The sequence below is a fragment of the Colletotrichum tamarilloi genome, assembly GCF_030869305.1.
Source record: "Colletotrichum tamarilloi strain Tom-12 chromosome Unknown Scaffold_1.1, whole genome shotgun sequence".
Lineage (NCBI taxonomy): Eukaryota > Fungi > Ascomycota > Sordariomycetes > Glomerellales > Glomerellaceae > Colletotrichum > Colletotrichum tamarilloi.
In genome coordinates, this window is record NW_026849384.1 from 416,849 (window position 1) to 439,446 (window position 22,598).

Sequence of the window (22,598 nt, forward strand, 5' to 3'; positions counted from 1 at the left end):
ATAGCGAGCGATGCTCCCAACAATAGAGAATGAAAATAAAGAGAGCACACGACACCAAAACATATGTCCCCCCGAGACAAAAACAAACCAACGTTTGGGCGGAAATCAAAGGGTCTCAGACACCCCGGCAAAACCAACCAAGACATTGTCTCTTCCTGACTCGACTCTTTCTCCATCTGCTTCTTATCAATTTGTCACTGCTCACTCAACAGTCCAAAGGACAACACCAAGAACGAGAGAGCAGACTCAAAGTTACAAGACAAGCGATCCTCTTGTTGATGTTAAATTTTTTTTTTTTTTTTTTTTTGCTTCTTCTGTAAGCACAGAGGGAGGAGTATTTCGCACTCTGTGATGCCTGATGTCTAGGTAAGTAGGTAGGTAGGTACTCCAACAAGGGAGTAAAAGCTATAAACAACAAGAAGTATGTAAAATAGCACAACCTTCGCTAACGGGAAGTCCAAAATCAATGTACCGGGAAAAGTAAAGACACCCCAAACCCTTTTACACAGCCTTCTCTACTTTTTTAGTATCCTGACAACTCCAATGACATAAAGAAAAAGAAATAGGTAAAGTATCTCGATAAATCGCGTTCGGTGATCGCGTGAGAGATACTTCGTCCGTAAGGTGCCTAGCCGGCAGTGGTTAAGATGTACGAAGTGATGGAGGACATCCGCTCACTCGTCAACTTCAACGAAACCCTCAACAACTCCTGCGCAACATCCGGCTGATCTTTCTGCAGCCGTTGCCATCCCTCCTTGTCCATCCGCCAGGCGACGCAGTCCCTATCAACCGTCACCGTGGCCGTCCGGTCCGTCTCCGAGAAGAAGGGCAGCTCGCCGCACGTCGTGCCTGCTACAATGCTCTCTGTAAGCTTGCCTTGCGGCATGTCGTAATCGGCGCGTAGGATGCCCTTCTCCACGAGGTAGAAGCCCTTGGCGGGCTCGCCTCTCGTGAACAGGACTGTGCCGGCCTGGTATTCCATCCGTGAGAAGTACCCAACGGCCCGGAACCAGAAGTCCTCGTTCCTCTCGCTCAAGCCCTGGAAGATCTGCAACATCAACCGCAGAGGCTCCTTAAAGCTCTGCCACCTCTTCGTGCCCGAGGACTCTGTGTTCGCCAGCGCGTTTCTGGCAGCTTCGTGCAAATGGTTGCGTCTCGGTGAGTTGATGACCAAATCGAACGATCCCCGGTCTGGCTTCGAAGGGACGTCGAGATTCGCTGTTGGTGCGTGACGAGAGCCGTTGTGAAGCGCCTCCTGGCTTGTGTAAAGAGTCTTGAGCAATTCGTTCTCGCAGCTCTCCAGAGCCGAGTTGAGGTCGGGAAGCAATGTAACTTCGATGCTTTCATTGTCCTCATTACCCAGTCCCATGGCCCGCAAATTGCGGCCAACTTCACTTTCCGCGTCCTTCCCACTCAACACCATGACGATGCCCTTATTGTCGAGCAGCCTGCTGATAGTATTGAAAGCTTCACCGGCGGAGTAATCAAGACCTGTGACGTGGTACAGGTCGAGAACGAGATACTTGATGGGCCTCTCTGCAAAGGCACTGTCGTCGATGAGAGCCCGGATCTTTTCTTCTACACTGACGACGGTGCCGAAAAAGAGGAAGCCAGTGAGCTTTACAATGTAGATTTGTCGACGCACTTCCTGCAAGTAGTGATGCTGCGAGGGGTTTCTGCGTACGGTTGAGCCAACGATTTCGCCTGTATAACTTGCTCTTACAGCAGAAACTCTCGAAGTCTGAATGATTAGTGACGCAAAGGCGAGGATAATGCCCACACCGATGCCAATGACGAAATCATAGATGCCCATTACTAGGACAATTACAATCACCTGATCAGGGAGTTAGCAAAGACTAGTAAAAGACAGACAACAAACATACCGTCAGATACTCGGCCAGTTTCAGCTTCTTCCTTGGAAGCCACACGGCTTCGAGAAGAAGCTCAAAGCCAAGGTCAAAGATAAGAGTGCCGACCATCATGATGGGGATAAAGCCAATGATCTTCGGGCCAATCACCATGACACCAAAGGTCAAGGCTGCTAGCATGACGCCAGCAAGCCGGCTGTCTCCGCCAGACCGCATGAAAAACACGGTGTTGGCGTAGACAAGATAGTTTTGAATACTACCGCATAGGCCAGAGATAAAGTTGGAGTAGCCGTGCAACTTCAGCTCACGGTCGAGGTCAGCATTGTCCTCACCAGTCTGCAGGGCCAGGGCCGGAACATTGATGGGAACGTGGAGGATGCCGAAAAAGGTGAGTGCCAGCATGGCTGGAATGCACTCCAAGACGGCATCCCACTCGACTAGGTTGAATTCTAGAGTTATACGTTAGCAATAGCTAGATACGTGAGGCATGGTTCGCTTACTGTACAACGTATAGAAGTACCACCAAGGCTCATCGGCCGGCGGTCCTTCAAAAATCCAGCCATGATCTCGGAGAGTATCGGGCTCTAGCGCATCCAGAGAGAACACAAAGAAATAAAAGACAATCGGGATGGTGATGATGTACAGCGGCAAGAAATACTTGGAAGCACCTCTTGTCTGACTGTAGAAAAGAACAATGGCCAACAAGAGGGGTATCAGCCAGAGAAGTACTGTGTCGGACTGGAAGAGTTTGTGGAGGGTGTCCATGTCGTATTCCAGACTGCCATCCATTCGGGCAGAAACTTCGAATCCCGTGGCAACCAGGAACCAGCCGACACCTCCAATGCAGCCGATCAAGATATGCCTGGGGATGAAGCCAACCATGTAGCCGAAGTTGAACTTGCCCATGAGATAGAACACCGCACCAGTCATCATAGAACTGATAGCATACGTGACAATCGTCGTTGCGATTACAGCGTCTGGTTGATCCTCGCCAACATGGTCCGTAATTGTTTGGGCCATATTATGGAAAAAGGGTACGACCTCGATCTGCGGGAGAGTGAGCGAGGGCCCTATTGCATGATCTGGAAGAACTCACCAATTCGGAGCCGACGCCTCCCTTGAAAATACTACCAGTTGAAAAGGTCAATTGAGAAACAATGGTGCTAACATAGAAAATGGAGATGCCCGCCGAGCCCAGCCCGGCAAAGATGGGCTTGCCGAGGGGGAAGAGAATCATGCCTAGTCAGTCCAGTTAGAATAAATGCCGTGGATTTGTGTACCAATTTCTTTTTTAAATAGAGATGGGCATACCGTAAGATAACGCATCGAGAACATTGAGCAGCAATCCAACAATGACAGCCGGCAAGCAAGATACCGGGGCCACCACGGCATTTTGCCATAACGCTTGGCGGTCCCATGCTTTGGGACTCGTCGCAATCTGGTAACCATGAACGATGCGCTCTTCGACGTTCACGGTGAGGTCCTTCAGACCTCCTAACCACCGCTTCTTAGGTCGCTGTTTCTGCCCTTCCACGTCGACTTCGGTGCTAGCTCCGCTCGTGTTGTAGCTCTCGAGACTATCAGACGATAACCTGGGAATCAGGGGAGTACGCTCAGTAGGCTGTCTGACAACGATCCTCGCCGGTTGCTGCTCCTCTCGTTCCTGTCTCTCCGCAGAGAGCGCTCGCTTCGGTTCGGGGCTCGATGGTTCCAATGGCTCGGAATGGGGTTCTGGTGACGGGTCTCGGTGCGACTGAGGAGGTGACTTCTTGAGTAAGTTCGTCAAGATTGAGGGGCCATCCTCTGGTATTTCATCCTCGTTTCCATCCGGCGACGGAGGCTCCGATACCTCTTGTATCGTCTCGGAGCTAGTTGCATGCGTAAGTTCGTCATCGTCCTCCTCCTCGTTGTCCGAAATAGCAGTTTCTCGTGCGAGAGCTGACGACTGGGCGCGTTGGCGCGACAGGAAAGCCGGGCTCTGACCCGTCTTCTTGTCGGACAGCAGATACGAGGCGAGTTCAGCCGTATCTTCGCGCACGCTGCGGGCGAACTGGGCGCTGTCGACGGGGGCTACGGATAGCATGTTAGCTGGTTGCGTGTCCTGTATGACGTATGCGCCGACAACGGGATGCTTGCCTAGGTGGTCTCTCACGTTGCCGTGAATGAAGGAACGGATCGGCTCTCGGTGACTCGAGCTCACGGAAGAGGATAGTAAAGTTCTCGAATCGGGAGCATTCTGCGAGTTCCGGCCGGGACTGAGGAGCGGATTTTCCGGGTTGATCTCTGCACTGTTCCTCTGAGATCTCTGGGAGCTCAAGGAAGCGGCTCTTCTCCTCCATGGAGAGAAACCGGCAAAGTTGGGAGAAGACATGGCCAAGGTAGCTAGCTAGCTGGGTGACTGAGTATGCGAACAGTTGGTGTTTGGGCGCCGAGGATCACCGTTGCACCTCTTAAAGGCGCCAATTGTCAGGATGCCAGGCCGGTGGTGCGGCTGTTCTTGCAGGTTTTACGTCGTGGAAAACATGAGAAGCTGAGCTGGGGTGTGCGCGCGCGAGAGAGAAATGTGTGGTGGGTTTCGGCGCAGATAAGAGATGGGAAAGTGTAGCACTCCGTAGGAGATAGCAGACAGACGGGGCCAGATCTACGGGAAGAGCCAGGATGGCCCGTGTAAGTCGTCCTGGTTTCTGGGTCGTGAGCGGAAAGGCTCCAAAGGCTAACAAAGCCAAAGAAGGGTTGGATGGAGAAAGATGGAAGAAGAGCACGAACCTGGAAACAGGCTGGAAACAGGAACAACCAAGTGGGTGGACGGGCTGGTTTAGAGCAGACGGGACGGAGATGGAAAGCGTGGAGACCGTGGAGAGCGTGAGAGCCACCTGAGAGGTAAGTTGAGGGTAAGACGTGAGGGAAGTAGTGGAAGTGTACCAGAGAATTGGACGAGGTTCAAGAGGTTGTCGTCAACATGGCAAGGCATGGCGCGCGCAACGCAACAGCATGCAGAACGACGCAGCACGCAGCAGGTAGCACGCAGAATTAGACGAACGACAAACCTTGATCCAAGTCAAATTTGCATTTTGCATGTGGCCCCTCGCCCCTCAGTAGCGTGCCTCCTACGGCATGCTACCACTTTTACTGCATGGGAGGCACGCAAGTGCTGGGTCCAAGTCGCCCAACTCGCTCAAGCTTGCCAAGTTGCCTCTGTACCTACCTTACCTCAGGAGGTACTTCACTTGAGGTACCTACCGGCTAGGCTGTTACTGAGATGCTTGTCCCTCTCTTTACGGCTAGCCAGCGCAAATCCTCGTGGTATCTTGGTGCGGGCATTCCGTAGCCCATCGCAGTTCGGGTTGCCGTAACCACCGCACTCTGTATCGTATGTGTTCATGAACCATGAAGACCTACGCAGTGTGTATTGTGTGCATCCATTTCGCTGACTGCCCGCGGATGGGTGCCGATGGCGCTCGACTCTCCAGTTGCACTACGTAACGCCCGCGAACAATCCCTGCACCTACAGCACCGCGACCCCTCCAGTGAGCCACTTACAGCCGCTGCAAGGCGAATAGAATGGCGAAATGGGTACCGAGTGCTCTGTACCTCAGAAAGTATTCCGTCCGGCACAATGAATGGTTGGACTGGAAGCACGGCAGACCAACTGGGTAGCTCACCCTCTCCAAAGTCGGCTCCCCCACTTCGGATCCAAGGATTTTTTCCCCCCTTCCTCTGGGCTTCGGCGGCCGGGGCCACACTCTGCACACCCTCACTTCTTTCTCCCTCCATCGTGGATCGTGGTGCGGTACCTACCTGTGCCTGTATATCCGTACCTACCCTCCGCTCTCCATGACTTCCCAACAACAATCCAAGCATCAGGCTCTGGGCCGGGGGCTATCCAGTGGGCCGTGGGCCGCAGGCAGCATACGGAGGGGAACGAAGGCCAAACGCCCGCACCGTCGAGCGGGTGTCTCCGTCTGGTGTATCAAGATTCATGAGTGACCATATCCTAGCCAAAGCTCACGTCTGAAAGAGCCAATGCAATGCATCTTCAAACTCTGCTTCCTTCACAAGTCTCGCGTGGGGTAATACGGCGTGTCAATTGGAGAATTTGGCGTCAATTGCTCGTCATCGTCTCCCTTCAATGGCTCGACATGTTCTGCAACGCTGCAAGATGTACTAATAAGCTAAGGTCACAATCAGCAGACTAACACCTTTGGCCGTCTCCTACTTCGGCCTACATCGGCCCTCCCTTGCTCAGTTGCTGAGGTATACTGTGGGTGTACCTAGCTACCTCATGTCCGGGACTACAGGTCGACAGTCGACCAACAGCGACTATGATGCGGCGCATGATGCAATGCAGCGCACAAGGCCATGCCTGTGCTGTGCAACTGAGCTGTTTTGTCCACAACCGACTGGCTACTCTTATTGCGGCTCCGGCTCGTTAGATGACGGCCCTGCTTTGAATTCGCTTCAAGAGATGTCCAAGGTCGTAGACATGTCTGAGGTTTCAATGCAGCCCGATCTTCCAAAGTCGCTATCGCTTTTCGTTCTTCTCATCCGCCGCCGATATCGCGACATCTGATGTTCATTCCCCGCGCGCCACCACAACTGGTCCAAGCTGCCGCACACTGGCTTATTATCGAGGTGGCCCAAGAAGTTGAGGTGCACGTTTGCCTGCCACATGCGAGACATATTCCCCAATTCTCCCCTCATTGCTGACAGCCCAAAAGCAAGGAGCCCGTTACAGACTCAGTCAGCCCAGCAACCCTAGGTATGCCGCATGCCATCTTGGCCCCGGATTCCGTTACTTGAACCTTCGTCAGACCCTTTTTGCGGGCCTCATTGTGTTGTTGCTATGCGAGCCACTAGATTTGGCCCCGAGTCGGCCGCATCGGAAGCCGTCCGCGATGATGCAGATCTTGGCCCCCATGTTGCTCAGGACCAGGCTTCATGTTGGCAATAACGTTACTTTGATCCATGGAAAGAAGTCGCCTGCACCGCTTGGTCTCTTCTCGCGAGCCCGATCGCTCACAGCCCCTTAAATCTGCATGTGTGCACCCCGCGTACCCCGCGAAGTGCCAGCAGAATATTGCTCACATGTCGAGATGCTCGCATCATCTTGACGCATCGCACCAGGTCATTTTGCCGGCAATGGTGCACCGCCTTGCTTTGGACGAGAATTTCGAATCTTATCATCCGTGCAAGGGTCTGGTCAAGGCAGCCGTGCTTCCGTACCACTTGAGCTCCACAGATCTCCAAGAATGGTAGAAATGAAGACACATTCCTCTTAGTATCGTTATCTTGAGACTCCGAGGTCAACCAGCCAGGTCGAGGTCGTTCATGAGCATCAGCTGAGTTTCTGGAGATAACCCTGTGCTATGAGCCGCTCCACGTCGCCCTGTCTGACGTAAAATTGACTGTTCTTGGTCAAGTTGATGGCGCTGGATCCCCGGCGTCAGACGCAATCCTTATCTGCGGTTCAAGAGGTTCGAACTCACCCGTATTCGGTCTGGATCTCTCCTGCATCCTTCAAGACTCTCACGTCAATGAAGAGGTCTCGCGGCGGCTCCAAGCTACCCGTCAAGTCGATGTCCGTCCATTGCCCTTTGTAGGCAGCCAACAGATCGCCGTACTGCCTCACATACTCCTCCTCTTGCGGGCTAAGGCTGCTCGTAGGACCGTCGGCATTGCCATTAGGGCCCCCCGTTGATGATCCCGCATTGCCTCGTACTTGTTGCCCGGCCAGGTCAAGCACATCGACTCCCTTCCATGCCAGCTCCTCCAATTTATCTGTCCGAGTTCGGTGGTATGCGAGAACGCATCGCTTATTCCTTCGCATGGAAAGATAATTGACAAGGACTGTGCAGGCTGTCGCTTGGTTGGCGGCTGGGTCGAAAGAGCCCTGGAAAGGTTCAAGAACCTCCGTCACATCTTTTTCTAGGTCTCGTACTTCGCGCGTAACGGCGCGTACTATCTCGGCTTGGTACGCTGGCAAATGCGAAAGGTTTTGGGTTCGTTTAGCATGTTGCACCTGGCAGACGCGTTAGCTCTTTGCAACTACGTGACGAAAGGCTGTCTTTGGGCCTGGTCGTACCAACTTGTTGCCCAAATCGCCGTACATCTTGACAAAAAGTATTTCAGCCTGGGCAAGCGAATGTGAGCTGGTTATGTTGCTGCGGCTGGCGCGTCTCGTGTCGACGTTCGCGTTGTAAGCTTGAAGCTGGCGGGTACGCAGGCACGGTTCACAAGCTACTCGAGTCGCGTTGCATTGGCTTGCTTACCCTCCCGGGAGGGCCCTCGATGGAAGCGAAGAATTGCCCCTCACTTAGCGCCGCCCCACTTTGATACACAATTCACCTCTGTAAGATTTTGACTGGGCGAGAGCAAAGAGTCATAAAGGTCGAGAGGTGCCAATTCGACCCCTCAATCAGGATCAAGGAATCGAGACACAGAGAAACTAGGGATTGGAACAGAGGTATTGTCTTCTTCAAAAGGTTTTCATAACCTCATTTGTATTCATAAAAGGCCTTGAGCCCGCACTCTTTGTGCGACAAAGGACGCTGCCTTTGTTGGTGCCAGAAACTGTTGCGTTTCCTGAGCCATAACCTTTCTTGTGAGGATTCTATGGATTTTTTTTCATGTCTCCACCATCATGCCTCGTGAAATCATCCCTCCCGTTCATCATAAAGCCCCTTACAGCTTCTGCATAGCAGCAATGTCCACGGACTGGACGTAGTCCTCAAGCTCGGCAATCTCCTCCTCGAGATCAGACAAGCTGATCTTCTCATCCTCGACAACGAGGTTGATCTGGAGCTTCTTGATACCGAAACCAACGGGAACAAGCTTGGAGGCACCCCAAACGAGACCGTCGTGCTCGATGGCGCGGACACCAGCCTCGAGGGCAGCCATGTCAGTCTCGTCATCTGCAATTTAGTCAGCGTCATATCCTTGATTTACAGTTCAAGGAGAAATCCTTACCCCAAGGCTTGACATCCATAGTGACGACAGACTTGGCAGCGAGCTTGGGCTTGTTGTCCTTCTTCTTCTTGTACTCAGCAAGGCGCTCCTCACGAATGCGGGCAGCCTCAGCGTCCTCCTCCTCGTCGTCAGAGCCGAACAGGTCGACGTCATCCTCATCCTCCTCGGCGGCGGGGGCCTTGGCGGGGTTCACGGGGAGCTCAGTGGCCTCAGGGCCGTAGACGGAGTAGGACTTGGAGGCATCACCGGGGAGGGTGGCGAAGTCGCTCTCGTAGGAGGCGATGTGCTTGTACCATCTGGCGGCGTGGGGGTACTTCTCGGCATCAGGAGCGGACTGAAGAGCCTTGAAGGTGGCAACGTCGGCCTGGGAAGGGGTAGAGCTGTGCCGATTGTTAGCGGCAATGTCTTGCCCAAGTTTGCTTTTGCGAGATAAAAGTGAATGGGTAAGGCGGGGGTCAGAGTTGCACGAAGTGCTGGTTTTGTCGTCAAATAGCAGGTCTTGAGGCTGCCTCCGAAACACGGACCAATTTTCCTCATCATGTAATGCCAAAAGGGAGTCGAGAGAGGAGAACTCGGGAGCGGTGAATAGGGGGGTTGCAAACTTACCCGACGATGTAGGAGCGGGTGGTGAGCCAGCTGTTCAGCACTGACACGATTGTCAGCCCGTGAAAGAAAGAAGAATCATCGCTGCAGAAACTTACTGGCAGCACCAGCATCAGTGAGAAGGTCGGCGAAGCCCATTTTTGCGTTTTGAAGAGTGTGTAGAGGGAAGGGAAAGGGGTATCTGTGGAAGAAGCAGAAGAAGGAGGATGTGTTGAGGTGCAGGTAGAAATAAGTAAGTGAAGGTGGGGTTGGGAAGGACCAGGTCGAAAATTTTGAGATTGCGGTGCTCTTCACTCAGGCTCTGAGCGGCACGGACCCCACCATCTTGGTTGCCCAGCGCCAGACCCCTCTTCGGAGTAAGGACGGGCCGGGAGAGCAGAGCCCCTGCGGTGGATCCAACGACGGGTGGGATGAGGTACCTGATGGATCCGACGCCGCCAACCCACCTCAGGCGGTAGGCAGGGAGCTCCTACGCAATTGCGGTCGATAGCTCCAAACGGAACAAGCTCGACCTTACGCCAATCGCCCTTCTCCAAATCACCATACAAACGACTACCAAAACCGGACTTCACGACAACAACCCGCTGTTCCTCATCACCCAAATCCAAATCGAAGACACGCCATGTCGTCGTCGGTTCTGCCGATAATCACCTTTAAGGCTGGTATCTGCGAGGCAGACGTCAGTAGTGCAGTTCCACAATCATTGCCAGACCCTGGTTCGCTGACATCTATCATAGACCTCCAGCAAGCCTTACAAGATCAAGCCGCAGGCGACACCTGGCTACATCTACCTCTACTCCGAAGATGGTTCGTATATTCGCTACCGATATCTCTTGCAGATGCCTAATAAGTCACAGACTTGATTCACTTCTGCTGGCGAGAGCGCACCGCCACCATGGAGAACCCCGATCTCGACCTCGTCATGGTGCCCATGGACGGTGAATTCGTCGCTCACGCTGCAGCCGATCAACCCTCAGCAAAGACAAACGGTCGCGTCTTTGTCCTCAAATTCGGTTCTTCCTCCCAGAGACACTTCTTCTGGCTCCAGTCCAAGCCTCAGTCGCGCAACGGAGACCCCAGCTGGTTCAGCCCGCGCGACAAGAAGATTGGTGAAATCGTCAATGCGCTTCTCCAGGGCGAGGAGGTCAACGTGAGCCGTGAGCTGGCGCAAGTTCGCAACACCGACGACAGGCGGGACGATGACGATGACGAAACGATGGAGGATGCTGAGGGTCAGGGTGACCGGCACGAACAGTCCCAGGGAGGCAGCGGTGGTGCTGGTGCTGGCGCTACAGGAGGCGATATCAGAGAAGAAGGCGAGAATGCCAGAGAAGGTGGAGGTGATGGAGCACGAGCGTAGGTTACTTCCTCATGCATGGCTCTGGCGGTTGGAGCCTAGGGTCGTTAGAGTTACACGGGCTACATGGGCACTGGCGAGGAAAAAGACGGCCCGTCTTATGGCGTCACCTGTACTTTTAGAGCCTTTCAAAAGACAAGAGGGTTCGGAGTTTCGGCTTTTCAGCGCAGTGCCCATGGCTTGACTCTTCCATTATATGCTCATGTGCTAATCGCTTCATAGTGCTGCTGGTGGCTCCAACACTGTCGCGGATGCTGCCGTTCGGAACTTCCTGGCATCATTACAAGGCAACGCCAATTTGAGTGGATCACAGCAAAGCGGGCAGCAGCAACACGCAGACAAGCCTTTCCCGTACCTAAGCCATCTTCTTCCGAACGAGATCACCATTCCAATGCTTCGATCGGCATCGGAGGAGTTTATCGACAGCCTTTTGAGCTTTCTGCCACCCGCAATCGTCGTGCTTGCCACGGAGGCGGATGACCTGGGTGACTCTGAGCCCACGGCAGACGCTGCTGCTGCTGCCACAGCCACGTTGAGCCTCGCAGAGAAGAAGAGCCTGCTGGAGAGAGTGCTCAGAAGTCCCCAGTTCCATCAGGCACTTGGAAGCTTGACCATGGCGCTGCGTGATGGCGGTCTTCCCACAATTGCGGAGGCTCTTAGCGTTAAGGTGCCCAATGGCGGTTATATGAGGGGTGGTGCTATGCCCCTGGGCGGTGGCGAAGCGGTAGAGGCCTTTGTCGAGGGCGTCAAATCAACCGTCAAGGAGAAGAAGCAGGGTTAGATGTGGCTTGGATGTTGAGATGATAGAAATCGAAACAATAGACTGCCTGATATTCAGACCCTCGTCTGGCATCTAGCGATGATGATGATGATGTATCTGGTGAAGACCCTCGGACCTGTCTGCAGATTGAGTGCGAGAAGTCCCAGGAGAAACTGAACATAGCAACACATTGTAGGTGCCTTGGGACTAGGCATTGTATGCGTCGGACATGTTGAAGGTAAGGAAGTCGACACACGCCCCAGCAACTGATTAACACAAATGAGGTTCTACAAAGACAGACAGCACATTCGACATGTCTGTTCGAAGCCGCCAAATGCTGATTTTACCTCGCTTCCAGTATCGAGAGCATTTTCCATAAGTACATTTATCCGTATAAAATATTTGTTATTTAGCAGGTAATTCATTCCGATTACACCTACTCCCGACGTATGGGAGAACATGGAACCTGGAAAATCGTGTTGTTGGGTACGTACCCAAGGTTGAGGACCCCACGTTGACCCCAGTCCCTGCACCGTTGGCCCACTAACGTCACTGGAGAATGCGATCGGAATTCGTGCCTAGATTCAAGCCAAAAGGTGCATTCCAATTTCAGACACTTTGAACATCACACCAAACCTTCACAGCGTTCAAAAGTTTTTACCTCGAGGGATTCTTGCCCTGAAGCCCTCAGCAACCCTTCTCACGATGGCTGATCAGTTGAAGGACCCTCTACCGACGTTCGTCGAGGACTTTGGCAGCGACGAGCGCATCTCCTTCTCCAAGCTTGACAACAAGTACCTGGCCGTCCTCGACGACGGCACCGAGCTCGAGTTCGACCCGGCGACATCCACGTGGGCCGAGGCCGCGGACGAACCCATAGAACCACTCGACGACGAAGACGAGACCGCGGCGCAACTGGCAGACCTGTCGAGAGCCGGCGCCGGCCCGAGTTACAGCAATGGAGGCAGCAATAACCCAAGGAAACGGAAGGACTCGCCCACGTCAGGAGATGCGGGCGGCAACGGCAGCAGCAGCGGCGGCGGTGACGGTAATGGCGGTAACGACAACGGCAACGGCAGGGCGCGGCCAGCAAAGAAGGCGAAGCCAGCGCGCGCACCGCCGCCGCCGCGCCAGAACACAGCCGTCTACGTCACGGGTCTACCCGCCGATGCGACTGTGGACGAGGTCCACGACCTCTTCTCCCGAAAAGCCGGCGTGATTGCCGAGGAGATTGACAGCGGCCGGCCGCGCATTAAGATGTACACGGACGAGGCCGGCAACTTCAAGGGCGACGCGCTCGTCGTCTTCTTCAAGCCGCAGAGCGTCGAGATGGCCATTATGCTGCTGGACGACACCGAGTTCCGCTTCGAGCCGGGTCCGGCAGGGGCAACGCCCAGGATGAAGGTCCAGGCTGCCGACTCGAGTTATAAGAAGACAAAGTACGACGAGGACACCAATGGCGCGGAAGGGGGGGATAAGAAAGGGGGAGACGCTGCTGCCGCCCGGCCACAGCGGAGCACGAACAACGGGGACAAGCAAAAGATTATCCGCAAGACGCAGAAGATGGCCGCGAAGCTGGCGGACTGGAGCGATGACGACGTGGCGGCGGCACCCGTAGAAAGCACCTCGAAGCGCAACCGGACGGTGATCCTGCGGCACATGTTCACGCTGGCGGAGCTGGAGGAGGACCCGGCGGCGCTGGTGGAGATCAAGGAGGACATTCGCGACGAGTGCGGGAAACTGGGGAGGGTTACCAACGTGGTGCTCTACGACGAGGAGCCGGACGGCGTGGTAGCGGTCAAGTTCTCGGATACGCAGGCCGCGCAGGCGTGTATCCAGCTCATGCACGGGCGGGCGTTTGACGGGCGGATCGTGGAGGCGAGTATAGCGAAGCCGAGGGAGAAGTTCAAGATGTCCAGGGGACAGGTCAGCGATAGCGACTAGGTACTCTGTGGATTTCGTCTTATCTTGTTTGGGACGGTTGGTTTCCGGATTGGAAGGCTTGTATATATAGAATTGTATTACTGCAGACCGCAAGGACGCATGGTGCGGAAAGAAGAGCCTTCAATGGCAGAATACCATATCAATTTTGGGCAGCTTCAAACGTTTCGTTCAGACCTCCAGACCGCGTTTGCCTTGCTTTTTGAACGGCCAAAACGCAATGCAAGGAGGGTTATCAACTGAGACGGCTCATACGTCGATGAGGGGGGAGAGAAGCGAAGCATTAGACTTTTGCCAGTATTTTGGCTAACAACAAAGGAAGGAGTAAGAGATGTAGAGTGAGGGCATTTTCAGGATCCTTGTCTCGATAGCTCTCCCACACCTGCAATCCCTGTATTCGAGGTTCTCCTCATTATTGAACAGATACATTTATCGCCCGTGAAGAAGACGAAGATGTCAATGAGTCAAATTGTTTTGTGTTTCATCTACTTGTTTCTGTTCTATCAAGACTCCTCCAACTCCAGGCCAAATTTCAACTTCATGCCAATTGCCAAACGGAAAAAATCAACAACCCCTGATTTTTTATTGCTGTAAACTGTTTGTGTGTGCGTGTATGTGTGTCTTGATAAGCGCTTTCAAAGCGAGTAGCGTAAGACTGCTCGAGGAAGAGTCTCAAGCGGCCCTCTCGGCTTGGATGTCTGTTCGCTCGGAAACGACGTACCATATAGCCGCCTCAATGATCTTGCACACGATTCTCAACTCGTGGTCATCTGTAAGATACAGTCAGCATTGGTGAAAAACGGTATGGGCCAGACCTGATTTCTTCTCTCCTCCTCTCCCTTTCCCGCGACGATGTATAAATTCTTGTTCGCCTTCGTTGTTGGCTCTCTGCTGGAACCAGAAAAAAGAGTGAACTGTGTGACATCTAGCCGTCACCCGCCGCCGCCTTGGAGAGCAAGGCAGCGTTTTCTTTCCAAAATCCAAAAAATCATCATGTGTGTGTGAAGAAACGTACCTCGCGGAGCATATACCATGACGAACTCTTCCGGCACGGGCATCCTCACCAACGTCCCCTTCCACGCCAACGGATGCCGCTGGCCCCAGCCCTTGGCCAGCACCTCTCGGATGTCTTCGGGATGGAGGTTCATGTGCAAGCTGTGGTCCGAGTCGTGGACGTGGCAAACCTCCCCGTTGCACGTAACGTTGACGGGGTGCCGCGCAAACAGTGCCAGGCCGTGCTTCTCGAGACAGGACCTCGCGGTACCGAATGTTCCCGGGTTCGCGGCCGCGAGCTTCTGCAACGTCTTGCGGAGGGCGTGGTAGTGCGGCACCGTGCCATGCTGATCCAGCTGCCTCTGCGGCGCGATGCCGGCGACCTGGGGTCGGGGACCGGGACGATATGGTAGTCGGGTGAGGTCTCCATCCTGGCGGAGGATGCCTCGCTTCGGGAGGATGTTTGGCCTCGCCTCGGGCGCCGTAAAGGGGTCTCGGAGTGCCCAGAGCCGCAGCCAGGCTATTCGAACGTAGCCCTGGAACGTGGCCGGTGTGCCGCCCGGTCCGAGGCCGAGGAAGTTGTGGTAGTCGTTCCGCACGAGCAGCAGGATGGGGATGATGACAAGAAGGGTCTCGGCGATCCTGGGTTCGAAGAAGTGGATGATGAGAGCCAGAGTCATAGACAATGTGAAGATGGCGGGGCCATTGAGAGTGACAGAAATGGCTTCCTGCTTGAGGACGCAGCTCACGGAGGCCTGATCGAGTTCTAGGCCCACGCCGCAGGCATTGGGGGAGGCAATTGGCTCTTCATGGAGGAGAGTTGAGGCCGACGAGGTAGTGATAGCGACGGACATGGCTGGCTTTTCTTGTTCTTACGAGATGTTGAGACGCATGGGCACTAATATGCACAGCCGCCAGGCTCAAGAGGATGGGATGAGGTGAATTCGAGCGGCGGATTTACAACGATGTGGATGAGATGGAGCACGATATAAGTAGGTGAAGCAGCAAGAAGAAGAAGAAGAAAGGAAAAAGATAGGCGAGGAAAAGTGAACGCAAAGTAAGGGTATGTGGTCGACCGGACCTGACACACGAACGAGTGACCACGAGGTTCGACTAGCCACCGGGGGGTCTTGTCGCAAGTCAGACTACCTTATGCGGGGTCGTGGGAGCTGGGCGTCGAGGTGACTGTTGATCAAGTGACGGTGTTTGACAAAAGCGTCAAATCTGAGTGGCCAGTTTTAGGTGAAGGGAAGTCTGAACCACAAGCCGCATATAGCCTTTGGCCTGCAACTCTTCACACTAGGCTCGTGCGAGGTAGAGATAGGCAAAGTTCCCGCCTCGGCGACCAAGCTAGGGCAAAGCCAGTACCGCGTACCGTGGCCCTGTATGCATCAGGCCTCCTGTCCACCGACTTTCTGAGGCAAGCAAGAAGCCGTTGTAATGCAGCCCTCAGTCAACGCAGGACCCTTGCCGAGGCGAGATTACTCCGCACGCTGGAGCGGTGCACTTGTCGACCGCGTTTTTGAGCCTGATCAACTACTCGAAGTGAACGGAGTATTCGTAGAAGTTGTCGGGCGTTCAACGGTAGCCGTCCCACGCCTCGGTGTTGAGTTGAGGTTGCAAGGTTCCACCGCCAGTTCGGGGACAATGTTACCCAGGCCGCCGGTGCCGGAGGGCTTCCTGGGGCCTCCGGGACGGTGAGAGGTCAGGAGGATGTGCTTGAGTTTGAAAGGAGCCGCCGGAGCACTTTGGGGCCAACGGATGCTTGTCTCCACCTTGAGGGGCGCACTTGTACAACTCGACGGCGGCGGGTCAGCCGATTCCCTTCCGAATTTGTCTTCATTGGCTGGCTGCAGAGTGACGACTCTCGTAAAGTTCCTCAAAGGACGATGTGTTGCTTTGCTCGACATCTGATGTTGTTTGATCCTCAGCTCGTATTCTCAGGTGTTGGCGGTGCACTGCCCCTTGGACTATTGACAGGTTTTCAAACGCAAGAAGCTTTCAATTTCAGCAGCGAGTGCCTAATCAGAATCCTCTGAATTGCACACAGTTGGGCAATAACAACAGTACAAGAGTCTCGCTGAAGAACTCCAGACCGGAATTGCGTTTTGCAGTCATGGTGACCACGTCTCTGGACAAGTAGGCCGTGCGACTGTGACTAGAGTTTGCGCATGCCCAAAAGCATCGAACTGCCCTCTCTCTCTTCTTGTCTCGAGCATTGAGCGACCGAGGAAGTGATTGGGAGTGAGAAAACGGCACAGTACATGAACCGGCATGAATCTATTAGGAATGTGGCTTGCCGTTGTCGTGAAGTTTGCTGAGACCAGGAGACTATTCTTGTCGGCTGCGGGCCGTGTTGGGTAAGACGGGACGCGTCAAGGTCTTGCCATCGGAAAGCGCCAATCTATCTAAGCGATGCGGCGCCTTTTGGAAGCGATTAGATACGCCGTTATGCGGAGCTTGGGAGTTGGGTTGGACTAAGTGGGTGAATGTATAATACCTACCACCTCGCAGCCACGAGTTCAGGAGGTAGCGTTGATCAGGGATGAACATAAGGTATGGATAGGGGGTTGCATTGGGAGGGCGACTTTTTCTCTGTACCTACGGAGAACACAGCGAGCGTACCACTGTACGTTGTTAGTGCTACAACGCAACCACAGTACGGGGATGCACCGTAACAACTTCCGCCCTCAGCCACATGCATGACAAGATGAAAACTGGGTATGCAAATCGATATTCGCCTGCTAAATCTCGGCGTGTTCTAAATTTGTTCTCCTGGAATCTGCAAAGTCGGCGAGACACGATTGACGGATTGGCGGATCGGTATGGCATCTCATTGCGATAATCTCCTTTGTCGCACTGGCACACTGCGTCGGTGCTTTCTTTGGGTAATGTTTGAAATGAGATGATGAGTCGCGGTCCGTAGGGATAGGCGTTCTTCGTTGGTGGTCTTGCTCGAAATTCTAATCCATCCTCCCTCACCAAACAGCTTGGCAGCATGACGTCGATTTTTTTGGAGATACAATAGGAGACACTGCGGGGTGCATGGATGGATATTCATGCTCGAGATTGAAGCTGGCTGAAGAAATGCCTCCCTCGAGTCGGACCGGTAGTTGTAGGTACACTCACGGATTAATGGAGAGACCATGTCTCATGGGACAGCCAAGAGCGTTGGAGCAGGACTCAGGGCTCAGGAGAGGCTGAGACGAAACAGAGCAGCGCGTCCGAACTTGTTGCAGCTTCATCCAGTCTCATTGTGCAGGTCAGATGAGAGTTGCGACAAGACAGGAAACGATTCCATATGTGGCGCGGGTTGTGATTGATTCATTCATCGGCTGCAGTTGCAAATTGCAGACAATCCCTCCTGTGGGCTGAAGCGGAGTGCGAATTGCGATTGGGGGCCGGCGAGTGATCCCTACCTGGCCACCCAGTCAGTTGCAAGTTGGAAACCCAGTAAAGTAAGCAGCGTCGGTGTCAGTTATCTTCTTTCATCGTGATGCCATGGACCAAGAGACCAAAGACGGTCAAAGCTCGAAAGAGGAGTGTCCAGACAGTGTCAGGATCCTTCATTTTGGAATTCGAGCGTCTTGGATTTGCTGGATTGCAGGAGGACGGGAAGTGGAACGCACCTTCAACTCAAGGAGCCGAACCGTAGCGGGCAACCAGTCCCGGAGTTGGTTTAAATGGTTGTCAGGGAGACCCCAGTCAAGCTTTTAGCGAGGAAGTCGAGACCAAGGCGACAACCCTTGCCGTGCTCCTGCAAGTTCTGGGCGACCCGCATTGGCGCGCACCTAGAATCCAGTCGTAGCCGGCGGGCCTAGGAAGAAAAAGCAGGAGAGGGCAGGCGTGCATCTTGCATTTTGTTCGTCGCTGCTTTGGGCCAAGGTCCCGGTGCGGCGCTGCGGCCCTTGAACCTTTCTTGGTCAACATCCAATAGGCAAGAGAAAAAAAAGCCTGGCACCGACAGGACGGGGGGAAGGGGCAAGGCTGCAAGCTGGAGGGGAGTGGAGTGTTCGTAATTCTGCCAAATGTCACCGCCTACACACCCCCGTTGCTCAGAGCAACATGTAGTTGGCCAGTCATCGTCTGGGACCCCCACCAATTCCCCAATCAGATCCATTCTTTTTAGTGGCGATGGCGTGGGACGCGGATAGGGGGGCCCAGGAAAGAACCAGCTCCACACCCTCACCCTCCTTCCCGGTCCAACAAAGACAATGAACTCCCCCCGTCTCTTCAAATGGAAGGCTCAAAGCAAGGACGACACACACCATTTCACAGTGTGCATCCCACCCAAAATACGTAGTTACTTGGACTGCCGAACCACACTGGTCAACCTTAGCAGCAACGAAATACGTACCTCTCCCAGGTTGTCTTTCGCTGTTTTGCTCCTGCCTTTTTTCCTCATGTTGTCCCGCCGTCGCTGGGTCGCTCATATCCAACATTGATAGATCCATATTACTCGAGGTGGACTCTGTTGGCCCAAACTAACCTCCGTCGTTCGTTCCCCTGCTGCGCTTCATTTCCATATGATGCCCTAGCACCGTGCCCCCGAACCTCATCTCCATCTTTTTGGCTTGCGACCTCTACTTTATTCTGTCCAAAGCATTCATTTCCCATCTTCACCCAATACTACCGACTTCGCCTTTGCTGTATACTATACTCTACGACACCTTTTACCGGAAACCTCACAGGTCTTTCTGTAGTATTACGCGAATCGTTTACGCCCAGGCGAGTGTCAGGAGAGCCGCCACGCCCGTCCACCGGGCCTCTACCACAGCACTTGGAGGTGTTCACGGGTTTCTCGTGGTAAGCAACCACCGACTGACACCGCTATTGTCGTCTCTGTCTGCCCCAGAAACTAACTCTGGGAACCTCAAGACTCCAACCCAGCACCAAGAATGGGTGTTTTTTCAAACCCATTGCGGTCTCGCGAGAACCGCACGGGCAGATTACCAAAATACGAGCAGCTCAGTCCTCTGCGCACCAAGGAGCGCCTCTCAAACGATGACGACGACTATTACTCGTCCGACGACGAATCGGAAGACTACTCGACATCCTCCTCGCCGAGTGCGAAGAGCTCACGGCAGACTTCAGGATCGCTCTCGAGCGCAGCCATGATGCTCCCGAAGCGGGCTCTCGCGACAGCCCGCCGCCCGCGTACCCACCTTTACCGCTTCCCAAACCGAATCATCCGATACTTATGCTTAGGACTGCTTACGTTCATGGTGGTCATGATCATGTCTCTGGTACGCGCAAGTCACGTTGAGAACAAGATGATCATCGAGGGCAAGGTAGAGAAGAAGCCAGACCCTCCGCCGGTATGGGAGTCCTTTGGCTTCATTCAAAGATACTACGGAGGTGTTCGATCTATAGTCGCCCCTTCCAAGTACATTCCCTCGTACCCCCGCTCCTCAGACGAACTTCCCTTGGACCAGCTCGACATCAACACCACCGTCACCACAACGAGTGAGGATGGCAAGGACGATGCCGTCAGACGCGCTGTGCCCAAGAGCAAGGAGTTCATCGACCACCCTGGCTCCATTTTCGTGACAAAGCCTGAGAAGATGAACGAATGCTTCATCGACAAGGACAACAAAGTTCGCGTCCCGCCTATTCGTTACCTGGAAGGCCGCCCTCAAGGTTTCCCCCAGCACGTCGAAGGTTCTTACGATCTACTCAACTTGCCTGAAGATATCTGCTACGAACGATTCGGACGCTACGCGCCCTATGGTTTTGGGTACTCCGTTCCTGCTGGAGGTCTCGGAATTGGCGAGCACGGCGAAAAGGAAGGTTCCGATGCTGTGTGGGAGAAGACCCCTCAGGTGGACTGGCGGCAAGTCGATTGGGCAGACGCTCAGCGCCGGTGCTACCAGTCAAACAACGAGAGATTCAAGCCGATGCCCCCCAAGACCCCCGCCGCACGTGGTTTCTTCGTCGACGAGCCTGCTCAAAATGCCACCTTGGTGACGCGCGATCCTCTCGACAACTTGGAGCCCGGCGCCAAAGCCACCCAGTCAGATACGAAAGCCGACCAGGAGCAAAAGCCCAAGGAAAAGATGTCCCGTACAGCTGTAGTAATCCGTGTTTGGGACGAGTACAACTGGCGCGAGGAGGATATTATGAACGTTCGCTCGGTCATTTCTGAATTGGCACTGGCTTCAGGCGGACGCTACGATGTCCATCTCCTCGTTCAGATCAAGAACGACGCAGCACACCCCGTCTGGGCCGATCACGAGGTTTATGAACGCCGTATCAAGGAGCGCATTCCCGAGGAGTTCAGAGGCCTGGTCACGCTGTGGACAGAGACGCAGATGTTGTCTCTGTACCAGGGCATCTTCGATCTCTACACTCGTGGACCTGACTTGCCAGTTCACGGAGTTTACCGTGGCCTTACTATGGCTATGCAATACTTCGGCTACCAGCACCCTGAGTACGACTTTTACTGGTCCTGGGAGATGGACATCCGCTACACTGGCCACTACTATGATCTCTTCTCCAAGATGGAGAACTGGGGCAAGGAGCAACCGCGAAAGGGAATGTGGGAGCGCAACTCTCGATTTTACATCCCTAGCGTCCACGGTTCCTGGGAGGACTTCAGACAGATGGCCCGTGTGCAGTCTGAGATGGGAACAGATGGCGCTGATAACGTGTGGAAGAACATTCCTGGCGCGAAGCCTAAGGAGAACCAAGATCCCACCAAGATTACTAGAGGCGAGAAGACCATCTGGGGACCCGAGCGCCCTACCAATGAGGATGACTGGTTCGAGATCGAGAACGACCCTAAGCCGCCTACCACGTACGAGAAGGACAAGTACACTTGGGGTGTCGGCGAAGAAGCCGACTACATTGCCTTTAACCCCATCTTCGATCCTGAGGGAACCACTTGGTTGCTATCAGAGGACATTACTGGATACAACAAGAACAACCGGGACGAGCCTATGCCGCCTAGACGAGCACACATCATCACGGCTTCGCGCATGTCCCGCCGCTTGCTCATGACGATGCACCGCGAGACTGCTTTCAAGAAGCACTTTGCCTTCCCGGAAATGTGGCCTGTTACCGTCGCTTTCCAGCACGGCTACAAGGCAGTATTTGCGCCTCATCCCATGTATGTCGACAGAGAATGGCCCACGGAATATTTGGCCCAGGTTCTCAACGGCGGCAAGAACGGAGCTAGCGGTGGTGCTCGCACTGCAGTGTTTGGTCAGCGTGAGCACAACCTCCGTGGTCTCAGCTGGTTCTACAACTCGGGCTTTGCTCCGAATCTGTACCGTCGCTGGCTCGGCCTCAAAGTCAACAATGATGGTGGCGAGGAGTTCGAGAAGACGGAAGATCTGAGCAAGGATGGGTCCAGTGTTGGCCAGATGCGTGGTGGTGAGGGCCGTATGTGCCTGCCTCCAATGCTCATACATCCTGTCAAGGGAGTTGATATTCCCGTGGAGAAGATACCCGAAGAGACAACGGAGAGCGTTCCTGAGTCTGATCCGAACGCATGAACATGAGGAGGCGACTCTGGAGGTGTATGAAGCATGACCTATTTGCGTTGCACTTGGTGTTGTTTTGCTCTTATTTCAAGGGCTACATTTGGGACATACAGATGGTACGGCGTCTTGGGGTTAGCTTTGTTGGATTCTATAACGCATACTTTTGAGGCTTACGAGATGGACTCGTGGCTATTGTAGGAAAAGGCATTAATGCGTTGCCGTATACATGATGTATGATGTACATAATGACTGTCAGGTTAGAGGGAGTCATGATGGCCAAATAGGATGGCTAGCAAAAATCTTGCATCACAATTCGATTCAGTAAAATGACCACTTGTTCTTTTGTGAAGTTGTTGCCTTGTGAAGTTTTCCCCAGGCAGCCGGTCAGTCACCGTCCCATCTCGTCGCTTTGAACTGATTTGTGGCAGCGCAGCAAATGGTACCTTGCGTCATCCATAGGTGAGACAGTTATTGCAACGGTATGTTAGCTTCTGGACACGGTGGTGAATTCGAGCTCGTTTATGGCAGCCTGCCTCGTGGCGCAATCTTAGAGGAGGTCGTCCAAGTACATTCTCATAGAGGAAACCCGGACTGTGAGTTCGTGAGTCACAAGGACTACACAAGTG

The 22,598-nt window shown here is 53.9% G+C and overlaps 7 protein-coding genes across 7 annotated transcripts; 3 read left to right on the forward strand and 4 right to left on the reverse strand.

Annotated features, from left to right (window-relative positions):
- Window positions 1-628: 628 nt before the first annotated feature.
- Window positions 629-4,239, reverse strand: CTAM01_00139 (cyclic nucleotide-binding domain-containing protein; the record flags this gene model as incomplete). The annotated part of the gene is made up of 5 exons (XM_060516193.1): window positions 629-1,834; window positions 1,884-2,317; window positions 2,369-2,915; window positions 2,965-3,107; window positions 3,180-4,239. 5 exons carry the CDS (start codon window positions 4,237-4,239, stop codon window positions 629-631), a joined length of 3,390 nt encoding a protein of 1,129 aa, XP_060388819.1.
- A 2,964-nt stretch (window positions 4,240-7,203) lies between these two features.
- On the reverse strand, window positions 7,204-9,575 carry CTAM01_00140 (uncharacterized protein; the record flags this gene model as incomplete). The annotated part of the gene is made up of 8 exons (XM_060516194.1): window positions 7,204-7,297; window positions 7,355-7,887; window positions 7,951-8,076; window positions 8,138-8,195; window positions 8,554-8,779; window positions 8,835-9,214; window positions 9,441-9,480; window positions 9,536-9,575. 8 exons carry the CDS (start codon window positions 9,573-9,575, stop codon window positions 7,204-7,206), a joined length of 1,497 nt encoding a protein of 498 aa, XP_060388820.1.
- Window positions 9,576-10,059: 484 nt separating this feature from the next.
- On the forward strand, window positions 10,060-11,575 carry CTAM01_00141 (uncharacterized protein; the record flags this gene model as incomplete). Its single annotated transcript, XM_060516195.1, has 4 exons — window positions 10,060-10,116; window positions 10,175-10,244; window positions 10,295-10,793; window positions 11,017-11,575. The coding sequence occupies 4 exons, from the start codon at window positions 10,060-10,062 to the stop codon at window positions 11,573-11,575; spliced, it is 1,185 nt and encodes a 394-aa protein (XP_060388821.1).
- Window positions 11,576-12,259: 684 nt separating this feature from the next.
- On the forward strand, window positions 12,260-13,498 carry CTAM01_00142 (splicing factor u2af-associated protein 2; the record flags this gene model as incomplete). Its single annotated transcript, XM_060516196.1, has 1 exon — window positions 12,260-13,498. The coding sequence occupies one exon, from the start codon at window positions 12,260-12,262 to the stop codon at window positions 13,496-13,498; it is 1,239 nt and encodes a 412-aa protein (XP_060388822.1).
- Window positions 13,499-14,167: 669 nt separating this feature from the next.
- Window positions 14,168-15,342, reverse strand: CTAM01_00143 (uncharacterized protein; the record flags this gene model as incomplete). Its single annotated transcript, XM_060516197.1, has 2 exons — window positions 14,168-14,265; window positions 14,511-15,342. The coding sequence occupies 2 exons, from the start codon at window positions 15,340-15,342 to the stop codon at window positions 14,168-14,170; spliced, it is 930 nt and encodes a 309-aa protein (XP_060388823.1).
- A 678-nt stretch (window positions 15,343-16,020) lies between these two features.
- On the reverse strand, window positions 16,021-16,398 carry CTAM01_00144 (uncharacterized protein; the record flags this gene model as incomplete). The annotated part of the gene is made up of 1 exon (XM_060516198.1): window positions 16,021-16,398. The coding sequence occupies one exon, from the start codon at window positions 16,396-16,398 to the stop codon at window positions 16,021-16,023; it is 378 nt and encodes a 125-aa protein (XP_060388824.1).
- A 2,988-nt stretch (window positions 16,399-19,386) lies between these two features.
- On the forward strand, window positions 19,387-21,984 carry CTAM01_00145 (uncharacterized protein; the record flags this gene model as incomplete). The annotated part of the gene is made up of 1 exon (XM_060516199.1): window positions 19,387-21,984. The coding sequence occupies one exon, from the start codon at window positions 19,387-19,389 to the stop codon at window positions 21,982-21,984; it is 2,598 nt and encodes an 865-aa protein (XP_060388825.1).
- Between the last annotated feature and the right edge of the window lie 614 nt (window positions 21,985-22,598).